At 37.6% G+C, this 11,353-nt stretch overlaps 1 protein-coding gene across 1 annotated transcript in view; it reads left to right on the plus strand.

The window, feature by feature from the left end:
• Hipk3 (homeodomain interacting protein kinase 3) overlaps positions 1-11,353 on the plus strand; it is an 89,785-nt gene that overhangs the window by 68,625 nt on the left and 9,807 nt on the right. The window contains exons 4-12 of the mRNA XM_013019556.1: positions 3,980-4,099; positions 4,945-5,031; positions 5,527-5,711; positions 7,104-7,263; positions 7,681-7,804; positions 10,141-10,262; positions 10,490-10,617; positions 10,711-10,872; positions 11,033-11,095. Coding sequence (XP_012875010.1) covers positions 3,980-4,099; positions 4,945-5,031; positions 5,527-5,711; positions 7,104-7,263; positions 7,681-7,804; positions 10,141-10,262; positions 10,490-10,617; positions 10,711-10,872; positions 11,033-11,095 — 1,151 coding nt within the window. The remainder of the gene's footprint in view (positions 1-3,979; positions 4,100-4,944; positions 5,032-5,526; positions 5,712-7,103; positions 7,264-7,680; positions 7,805-10,140; positions 10,263-10,489; positions 10,618-10,710; positions 10,873-11,032; positions 11,096-11,353) is intronic.

Consider the following 11,353-nt stretch of genomic DNA (forward strand, 5'->3'; position numbering starts at 1 on the left):
AGCCACAGCGCCACTTCTGGCTTTTTTCTTTTTGCTTATGTGGTGCTGAGGAATCGAACCCAGGGCCTCAGGCATGCAAGGCAAGCGCTCTACCACAGAGCCACCTTCCCAGCCCCTTAAATAGTACTTTTATAGTGGCTGGACAGTATTTACTTGACAAATGTTGATTGGAGGTTAAACTTACCAACTTGGTCAGTGTTGGTTTGAGTTTAAATAGAGTCTAAAAATATGAATTTATATTTATGTTCTATTTCATAATTTCAAGTTTTATGTAATAAAAATTCAAGCAAAAAATGATGGCTAGATCAGAAGTATCTTTGGTCAAGGCTAGCTCAAAAAAATTATGAGACTCCTGTCCCCAACCGCCCCCCTTTCCCCAGCTCCCGGCAACCAAAAAAAAGTTGGGTATGGTTGCATGCACCCACCATCAGCTATGTTGGAAGAGTACACAGAAGAATCATGGTCCAGGCAGCCTGGGCAAAAAGCAAGACCCTACTCCAAAAATAACTAAAGCAAAAAGGGCTGGAGGCATGGCTCAAGTAGTAGACTACCTGTGAAAGCAAGTGAAAGCCCTGGGTTCAAACCCTAGTACCACTAAAAAAATAAAGGATGGAAGGAAAAGAAAGGAGGGGGTGGGGGGAAGGAGCACGCAGAAAGGGGAGAAAGCTGGATGGAATAAGAGCACATTTAATTTATATGTGTGGGCTATTAAAACAACAGGAATGGAACTACAAAGTGACTTGGTTTCTTTTGTTAAAATTTTTAATTGTTACTAAAAAGGTGATGCACAGGGTGGGTACAGTTATATAAGTCAGGTAAAGAGTACATTTCTTTTTGGACAAAGTCACTCCTTCCCTACTCTGTCCCAGTTTTCCCCTCTTATCCCCATCCACAAGTTGTATAGTTCATTTTCAACATAGCGTCCAGTGAGTGCCATTGCTGCATTTGTTTACCTTTTATGTGACTTTTTTTTTTTTTGTATTTGAAGTTATAGGTGCTTTTAGATTCAAAGCAACACTAGAGGAATTGTTAGGCATGGGCAGGACTTACCTGTGGTGCTGGACCAACAGTGGAACTTATTGTTTTTCATATGATTTTTTTTTTTAGCCAGTCCTGGGGCTTGAACTCAGGGCGTGGTCACTGTCCCTCAGCTTCTTTTTGCTCAAGGCTAGTCCTCTACCACTTATGCCACAGTGTCACTTCTGGCTTTTTCTGTTTATGTGGTACTGAGGAAATGAACCCAAGGCTTCATGCTTCTAGGCAAGCACTCTACCACTAAGCCACATTCCCAGCCCCAATGATTCTGTTTTGAACCTAAGTCCCTATGCAATTTCTGTATGGTTAGGTTGTACAGAATAAAATTTCTGTAACCCTTCAGCTCATGCTCCAACACTGATTGGTATTTCTTACTTCATGTTTCTGATATTGTAACCCTGCTTTGTGTAGCTTATTTTTGGTTGTGCTCACGGAGCCAGTTTATGAATGATACCCTTATGAGTCGAGTCCCTCTCCACTCTTTAACCAGGGAAGAAAGGGGAGGGAAAGGCCAGTCAGGTCTTATAATAAGGATTTTGGATACAACATGTTCTCTTCAAAACTGAAAGGGCATCATGACCAATATAAAGTCAGGGCTTACTTGGCCATTTTGTTTTATTTTGCAGGAACATTGTTCCATGTTCTGTGGCCTTTTAGCTTGGTTATTTTCTTCACTGTGTCACTTGATTGCTTTATTGAAAATCGTGTGCTTAAGTACTTGTTTTACTGAATTGTATGCTTTCAAAGATTACCATCATAGTTTTTCATGTGCATTCCTAAGCATCTTAGCCACTGTGTGTTTGTTCAAATGGCTTTCCTATATATGGTGCAGTAGTATCTAGGTACTGAACCGTTAGTACTTTTCTTTCTGTTTCCTTAAAATATGGAATTTAGTTATTTGGGGGTGGTAGTGGGGAAATGGACAACACTTCAGTGAAATAAAGCTAATTTGTAATGAGATTTGAGTTGTTGCTTAATTTAAAATCAGGGATACACAGTTCCTTTTGGAGGAGGATTTGAGGAAGGAGGAAAGGAAGAGGGTAGTGGGGATGAATATAATGAAAGTATTTATACAGATATGTATGAACACAGAACAACAAAACATATTGAAGTTCTTCCAAGAGGTGGAAGGGAGAGGATGATAGAGGGGTTTGATTGGGGAGATGCATTCTATACGTGTATGGAAACATCACAGCGAAACCCATTTGTACTAATAGAATGCTAATTTATACTAATATATGCCCATAAGAGGGGAAAAAAGTCTATGTTGTAAAGGGGCTCACAATCTAGTGATAAAACAGAAATGGCCGGGCACCAGTGGCTCACGCCTGTAATCCTAGCTACTCAGGAGGCTGAGATCTGAGGATTGCAGTTCGAAGCCAGCCCAGGCAGGAAAGGCCATGAGATTCTATATTTCCAGTAGACCACCAGAAAACTGGAAGTGGCTCTGTGGCTCAAGTGATAGAGCACTAGCCTTGAGCTGAAGAGCTGAGGGACAGTGCCCAGACCCAGAATTCAAGCCCCACAACTGACAAAAAAAAAAAGATAATTGTATTACAAGTGCATTAAAATTGTTATGTTTTAGCCAAGTGCTGATGGCCAATGCCCTGTAAGTCCTTGCTGTTCTTTTTTTTTTTTTTTTTTGCTATGGGGGAATAGTTTTTATGCTCTCAATGTCTTGATATAATGCAAAGGAGTGTAATTGCCTTTGCTTGTTATAAGAAGATTCTCTTTTCCTCCCTTGTGCTTGTTTGAACTAAGAGCTTTGGACTTGCTTGCTTGGTTTACTTGCCTGAGTAGAGGTTAAGTAGGTATTAGGGAGGACTGGAGGCAAACAATGAAATCCCTCCTTTAATGGAACTTAGATGCTATTGAAGTGGAGTAAGAAAATAGAAAGTAAAAGGAAATGATACTAGAGAGTGAAAAGCATGATGGAGAAAAAAGCAACCAGGAGGTCCGGGGTTATTGAGAAAGTGCAGAGCTTGTTCTCGTGTAATTGGCTTGGGAAGTCTTATATATAAGGTGACAGTTGAACCCAGAACTGAAGGAAGTGAGAAAACCAAGTGCATACTTGGGAGTAGATGTACCTGGTAGAGGAAGCATGAAGTTTAGTGGTTCAGAGGCTGGAGGATTTGTTTGTTTGTTTGTTTATGTTGTGGGGCTTGAATTCAGGGCCTTGGTGTTATCTCTTAAGTTTTTGCTGAAGACTAGTGCTCTACCACTTTTAGCAACAGCTCCACTTCCAGTTTGGGGTGGTTAATTGGAGATCACTTTCATGATGCTCTGATCTCAGCCTCTTGAGTAGCTAGGATTACAGGTATGAGCCACCAGTGCTGGACAGCTGGAGGATTTAATATGTTCCTTGAGAGAGCTCATTCATAACTGTGTCTCTTCCTCAATAGGCACAGCTTCACATAGGCTACTGACTCACAGCATCTCATCTTTCTGAGTCTCCATTGGTAATTCATCCAGGCTATCAATCTAAACCCCTCTGGAATGTACTGCTCTGCTCTTTTCAGACAACTGTGTATTCTACTCTGGCCACATCCCCTCACCCATCCTTACATGTTACCTTTAGGTGTTAATTTTATCCCTTCATATGAATATTCTCTCTTTAGTTTTCACATTTACATGCATTATGACTTTAGTATAATTTGAGTTTTTCTCGAAGAACTCTGACTGCAGTTATTTTTAAGGATGCATTTTTGTTTTGCCTTAAATATGCATTTATTCTGGTACTTTAAGCCCTGTATAATTGTTTTCTTGTATAATTATAATTGTTTATTTATAATTATAATTGTTTTCCCACTAGATTATGAATTTATTTAGGGCATATATGACCTTTTTTCATTCTTGATCTAACATCTAACATAGTATCTGATCTAAGTGTTTAATTAATGTCTATCATATTAAAGGATAAACTGTTTTTTGAATTATTTTTCAGATTCGATACATTTCTCAGACTCAAGGTTTGCCAGGAGAACAGTTGTTAAATGTGGGTACAAAGTCCACAAGATTTTTTTGCAGAGAAACAGATATGTCTCGTTCTGGTTGGAGATTAAAGGTAATTCATTAAAAAGGCAATATTTAGAAAGCAGTACCCATGCTTCATATGCATGGTTAATCCCTTCCATGCCTGCCTTTATTTTGTTACATTTCATCCTTTTGAATTTTGGTTTTTGACCCTCTGTCAGAAGAAAATTCAAGTAATTTAGCTCATTCTCTAACCTAATAATATAATTAAATCATCTTTATGTATATAATAACATTTGTGCTGTGTTTTCTCCACTCATTTCTGCATCACTAAGCTTTATAGGCAAAAGACTGAATCTATCCACTTCTTACCTATACTAAGTTGGCAAGACTTTGGGGGTAGGGGAGCAGTAAATCCTCAGCAATTAACTTTTAATTAGTTTTTTGTTTTTGTTTTTGTTTTTTGTCATGGGGCCTGAACTCTGGGCCTGGGTACTGTTCCTCAGCTCTTCAGCTCAAGGCTAGTGCTCTACCACTTGAACCACAGCACCACTTCCAGCTTTTTCTGCTTATATGGTGCTAAGGAATCGAACCCAGGCCTTCATGCATGCAAGGCAAGCACTCTACTACTGAGCCACCTTCCCAAGCCCCTTAATTAGTTTGTTGTTGTTGTTGTTGTTGTTTTGAGACAAGGTATTGCTCTATAACCCAGGTGTCCTTAAACTGGAGATCTTCCACCTCAGCCTCCTGATTGCTGGGAGTACAGGCTTGGAATACCATTCTTTGCACTGCTCTTTCACTTTTCATAAAACACATATTTGCTAGTTATTCTTGTGTTAGAGTTCTTAATATTAGACTAAGCATGTATGCTAAATTAAAAAGTAGAAATTTAGAAACAATAATATGTGATTTTTTCTCTTTGATGCATATAATAAGACACTGGAAGAACATGAAACAGAGACAGGAATGAAGTCTAAAGAAGCCAGAAAGTACATATTCAATAGTCTGGATGATATAGTGCATGTGAGTATTGTTGTCACATTTTTAATCTTGTGTGCTTAAGATGATAGGACTTGAATGCCAAGAATTCCAAAACATGTAACTCATCTTCTAAATGGAATAGAGTGCTTGCTGTTTTTAAGTCGTCCAAATGAGATTGGTTTGAAGTTTTCAGCCTTTCAGAAGATAAACAGCATTTGTCTTTGTGTTTTTTTCTTTTTTTAATTTACCTGTCTTGTTAGATAATAAAACATGATATTCTTTAAAAGGAAAAATCCTAGAAAGCTGCTTTTCCCTATGTCTTCTTATAATTGGGTATTAGTTTAATTAAAAAAGAAATTCTCCCTGCTTTGAATTTGGCATATCAAAATATCTTGAGGATTTGTTAACTTCAGTTGTTCTTTGCTTCAAGGGAATTGTATTTGCCTGTTATTTTCTGTATTTAAAAAAAACAACTAATTTTATCATACCTATATTCTGGCTCATTTTATTCTGTGTGTTGACATGTTGACTTCTTAGGTGAACACAGTGATGGATTTGGAAGGAAGTGATCTTTTGGCTGAGAAAGCTGATAGAAGAGAATTTGTTAGTCTGTTGAAGAAAATGTTGCTGATTGATGCAGATTTAAGAATTACTCCAGCTGAGACACTGAACCATCCTTTTGTTAATATGAAGCATCTTCTAGATTTCCCTCATAGCAACCAGTATGTTATTTTATGTCTTTGATATTGCTGCTTTTTTTTTTTTTGTCCAAACAAACTCAGTACAGGATGTTTTCTCTCATTGGTCGGTGCTTTACCAGTTTAGTAAAGTCTCTAGCCCCTTGTATTGCTTCTTGAAAAATTATAGTATAGGTCTATAGAAAATCAGTATGTTGTAAAAATGACTTTCCTTCATTAAAGTTAGATAAACTGAACAAAACAAGATGGGGATAACAATCTCTTAAGTGACAGAATAAAACTAGACCATAATCTGAATGTTAGCCCCAGTGGTTTGCTTTTACATGACTTTCCTACTTAAAAAGCAAAGGCATATAAAACACAGTGTAAACGTTTTCCCTCGGAGGTCACGTTTCGGTTTCCACAGGCCTTGGAGTGAATCCTTTTTGAGTGAGTCCTACAAATTCCATATTCTGTTTCCCTCCGTGCCATTTGCTTTTTCTTCCTCTTTCTTCTCTGCATCTGGAAGGAAAAGAAGTATTCTTTGTTGTTGTTTTGTTTTGTGCTCAAATTCTGAAGGCTGAACCAATCAAAATTTCCTTGGCAAATCTTCCAAATTTTTTGAGTTCCAAACCTTTTTTTTTTCCTAACAGTTTTCCTGGGACTTGAACTCTGGGCCAGGGGCTGTCCCTGAGCTTTTTTTGCTCAAGGTTAGCACTCTCCACTTGAGCCACAGCTCCACTTCTAGCTTTTTTTTGGTGCTTAATTGAACAGAAGTCTCTTGAACTTTCCTATCCTGGCTGGCTTTGAACCTCTGTCCCCAGATCTCAATCTCCTAAATAGCTAGGATTATAGGCATAAGCCATGGGCGCCTGGCTTCAAACCTCTTTTTTGTAGGATGAAAAACCTGAACAACTCTAGTTTCTAGTTTTAAAAACACTAAATGAGGAAGTCATAGGTATGAACTTCAAACATTGATCACCTGGATCTTTCATAGCTTCTTGAATAGTTAGAATCGCCAACGTGAGCCACTGGTGCCAACGAGGTTTTGACTTTTTTTCTTTTTTAAATTATTATTAATAAGTTTTTTTTTACTGTGAAAATTCCGTACGGAGGGGTTACAATTACATGAGCAAGATAATAAGTACATTTCTTAAAAAGCATTGTTGCCTCCTCCTTTGTTTCCCCTTACCATCCCTGCCCCCCACCCCACCCCGGGGGTCAAAGTTGTAAAGTTCCTTTTTTGACATAACATCTTGTACATCTCATTGTTACAATGGGTCCACCTGTAACCCTATTTAAACAATTTTTTTTTTTTTTACTTTTTTTTTCTTTTTTGAGAAAGGGCCCCTGCTGGCCTGGAACTTATAAATGTCCAAATAATTTTTATTTTGCTAGTATATGTTAACTTCAAATACAATACCTTTTCTTTTGCAGTGTAAAGGCCTGTTTTCATATTATGGATATTTGTAAATCCCACCCAAATTCATGTGACACAAATAATCACAATAAAACTTCACTTTTAAGACCAGTTGCTTCAAGTAGTGCTGCTACTCTACCAGCAAATTTTACTAAAATTGGAACATTAAGAAGTCAGGTAAGAATTTAACTGCTGTTAATAATTTATTCTCTTATAAAAAACAAAATGGTAGCTCATTGCTCTTGAGTTATACAAGTGTCATGTTGTGCAGCTAGATGGTACAGAACAGGAGAGGAATTGGTATGGCTGATTTTTAAATCTCAAACAATTGGAACATGGCTGCTAAAGTTAATTATTCCTCTTTTCTCATCTAAGTTTCTTACTCTGCCCTTGGTGCTCTAACTGTACCAAAAGTAAATTCATAGAATCAATTTTTAAATTTTAGTTTGGCCAAATTTTGTTTTTAACTTTCTGGACCTATTTTACGTGTAGAATTATAGTTTTGAGAAATGCATGTGGATTCTGTTTATCCAGCCTATGTTATAGCATTCGAAGGACTGTTTTGTATAATTTGTGGAACATTGCTTGTTTCAGGCATTGACCACGTCTGCTCATTCAGTTGTGCACCATGGAATACCTCTGCAAGCAGGAACTGCACAGTTTGGGTGTGGTGATGCTTTTCAGCAGACCTTGATTATCTGTCCCCCAGCTATTCAAGGTATTCTTTCATTACATGGCACTTTGAATTTAGGCATGTGTTAATCTCCAGTTAACCAGAAAAAGCTGGAAGTGCAGGTGTGGCTCAAGTGGTAGGTTGCCAGCCTTGAGTGCAAAAGCTAAGGGAGAGAATGAGGCCAATACTGGCACAGAAACAGAAAAAAAGATAAAGAAAATAAATAAGAGAAAGTTAACTTTTTATTTAGGATTAGTACTCATGTAGTAAAAAAATATATATACATATACATACATATATATATATATATATTTTTTTTTTTTCAGTCAGAAAAGAGGAATTGTGTTTTTTTTCCCTTACAACAGTGAAATGTTAACATCACTTTCATCTAAAAACTGATTGCATTATATAACCATAGCCACGTGTTACAGTGTTTTGTGCAGTGACAAGCTGCATGTATGACAATGGGCTCTTTGGATTATTTTGCCTACTGATGTGATAGTCAACTTAGTTTGTGTAATTGTGCTCTGTATTCATGTGATTAATGAAATTACCTAAGGACTTTTTACCAACTATCCCTAATCATTAATCTCAAGTGATTGTGTTTAAGTAATTCTACCAGTCCATATTGAAGGTGATTGGTATAATCTGGAATTATGACATAGAGAATTTTATTTGTTTGTGCTTGAACTCATAACTTTGAGCACTTATTGATGCTCTGCCACTGAGCTGCATCTTTAGGGAATTTAGTTAATTGCTTTTTTTTTCTTTTGTTGGTTGTGGGGCTTGATCTCAGCCTTGAACACTGTCCCTGAGCTCTTTAAGCACAAGATGAACACTCTACCACTTTGAGCCACAGCTCTACTTCTTGTTTTCTGCTGGTTATTTGGAGATAAGCGTCTCGTGGACTTTCCTGCCTGGGCTGGCTTTGAAAACCACGATTCTAAGATTTCAGCCTGCTGAGTAGCTAGGATTACAGGCATAAGCCACCAGTGCCCAGCTAATTGCTTTTGTAAAAGCATAATTAACACATTAATTGTATCAGGGGATTTCATTTTGACATGTCCATATATGCATACTTGTTCATTGCTTCCTGCTCTTGGGTAGATAACCTGAAATCTTGTTAGTCAAAGCTTTATATGGTGGATTTGATACCACTTTGCTGTCTCAAAGTTCAATATTGTACAAAGTTCAATATTGTAAGCCAGTGTTCATGAGGTACTTTGTGATGTGTTGAAGAGAAATATTAATGTTATCAGGATTAACATGGTGACTATTTTCTGATCTTTCTAGCAGATATGTGAAATGGTAAAATATTTGTTTTGGAATTCCAGCAGGTTGCTTAGGCATATTAGTTCATTAAGAATATTATTAGGAATTATTAGGAATATTAGTCCATTATACTATAATGGGCAAATTTTGTTATATCATCAAAGTAGGCAGAGTAGGTTACTTTTTTCTTTTCTTTTTTAGAGGTTGAAATATGATAGCAAGTACAAGTGTAGCAAATATATGAGCCATTCAAAAATTCAGAAGTCCCCAAATTTCCATTCCTTATGTAAGCCATCATGTTTATTCAATTGTGAGATGTAATGCATTTCCCCTTTTGGTGACAAGAGTGTGAGATCCTGATGCACTTTCAAAGAAAGTGTAGAGAGTTTTTGTATGAAAGGAAAGATGGGCTAGGTTTTCAGAATTTTAAGCCCATTTCACCTTTCCAGGTCCTTTATCATAGTGGTAGAACTATCTGAAAATAAAATAGGCCTGTAGTAGCAAATTTCAAAAGGAAATAAGGGCTGAGTGTAGTGGTTCATGCCTGTAATCCTCGGTAATTGGGAGATAGATTGGAAGAATTACACTTTGAGACCAGCCCAGTCAAAAATTTCAAGAGGTCCATCTCAACCAACAAAAAGCTGGGTATCATGACTCACTTCTATATCCTTAGTTACTTGGGAAACATAGCTAAGAGGGATGTCTTGCTATAAAGACAAGAACCCTATTGGAAAATAACTTAAAAAATAAAGAGCACCAGCTTGTCAGTGAGGGGGCATATACCTAAAAAGTATATGACCCTAAGTTCAAACCCCAGTGCTTCCAAAAAGTAAAAAAGGAAATGAAATGTTTCAAGAATAGTAAATGATTCAGCTTCTTATTTCATACTGTGAAACAAAACAGTTTGGGGAGTGATGTACTTCCAAGTGTATAGGAAGAACCTCACTATCCTCATAGATTCCTTTGCTCATGTTATGAAAGTTTTATGTAGGAAGTGGATAATTGCCACCAGAATAAAGCATTTCTTTACATTTAATATAAATAATCTTAGAAGTTAAATCAGAAGGCAATAGTTATTCTCCTGTTGAATAGCTGTTCTGTTTTCACAGGTATTCCTGCAGCACATGGCAAGCCTACGAGTTACTCCATAAGGGTAGACAATACAGTGCCACTTGTCACTCAGGCCCCAGCTGTGCAGCCCCTGCAGCTCCGACCAGGAGTTCTCTCACAGGTTGGTCGTGATTCTTTTTTTTTTCTTTTTTAATTTAAATTTTGTATATATGCTGTTTTCCTTACACATTTATAGAGGTACTGATTGTATACTGCGTTTTAGGGCTGCTGAGAAGTAATGAAAGTGATAGATGGGAGTCAATCCTTTTTTATAGGGTATGGCATTTAGCTTTTGAGTTATATCATTTGTAACTTAGTCATTTCTGTGTGATTGGTTTGTTCTGACAGCAGACCTGGTCTGGTAGAACACAGCAGATGCTGGTACCTGCCTGGCAACAAGTAACACCCATGGCTCCTGCTGCTGCGACACTAACTTCTGATGGTGTGGCTGGTTCACAAAGACTTGGAGACTGGGGGTGAGTTCAAAATGAAAGTACTTCTTTGTGAACAGTCTGCAGTGTTGATGTTGATAAACAAAAGATGCAATCTTTTCTGAATTTTCTCCCTAGGAAAATGATTTCTCACAGCAATCACTACAACTCAGTGTTGCCACAACCTCTTTTAACCAATCAGATAACTTTATCGGCCCCTCAGCCTATCAGTGTGGGTATTGCACATGTTGTCTGGCCCCAGCCTGCCACAACTAAGAAAAACAAACTGTGCCAGAACAGGTTGGTCTTATTAGTACTTTAACTTTGCTCTGCATTTTAAAAATTAGTCTTTAAAGTGAGTTTTGCATGCTATGCTAAAGGGTTGCTCTGTTGTAATCAAAATGACCTCTTCAATAGCTTTGATACAAACACTAAGCGAGCTCCCTTCTCAATTTCTCAGAGGTATTTTGGTAAAACTTATGGAATGGGAGCCAGGAAGAGAGGAAATAAATGCTTTCAGTTGGTAAGATTGTCTTTATTGCCCTTTTGCTTTATTACCTATCTTTAATGTAGTATTTGTAGACATTCAGATATTACCAAAAAAATGCTCATTTAAATGTATGTAAGTGCAATATACAGTGATACTCTTAGAGATAATAACTTCTATTTTACAAAAACTCGTGATATAGGAAGTGGCGCTGTAGCTCAAGTGGTAGAGTGCTCGCCTTGAGCTGAAGAGCTGAGGGACAGCGCCCAGGCCCAGAGTTCAAGCCCCACGACC

The sequence above is a fragment of the Dipodomys ordii genome, unplaced genomic scaffold (genome assembly GCF_000151885.1).
Source record: "Dipodomys ordii isolate 6190 unplaced genomic scaffold, Dord_2.0 Scaffold46, whole genome shotgun sequence".
NCBI lineage: Eukaryota > Metazoa > Chordata > Mammalia > Rodentia > Heteromyidae > Dipodomys > Dipodomys ordii.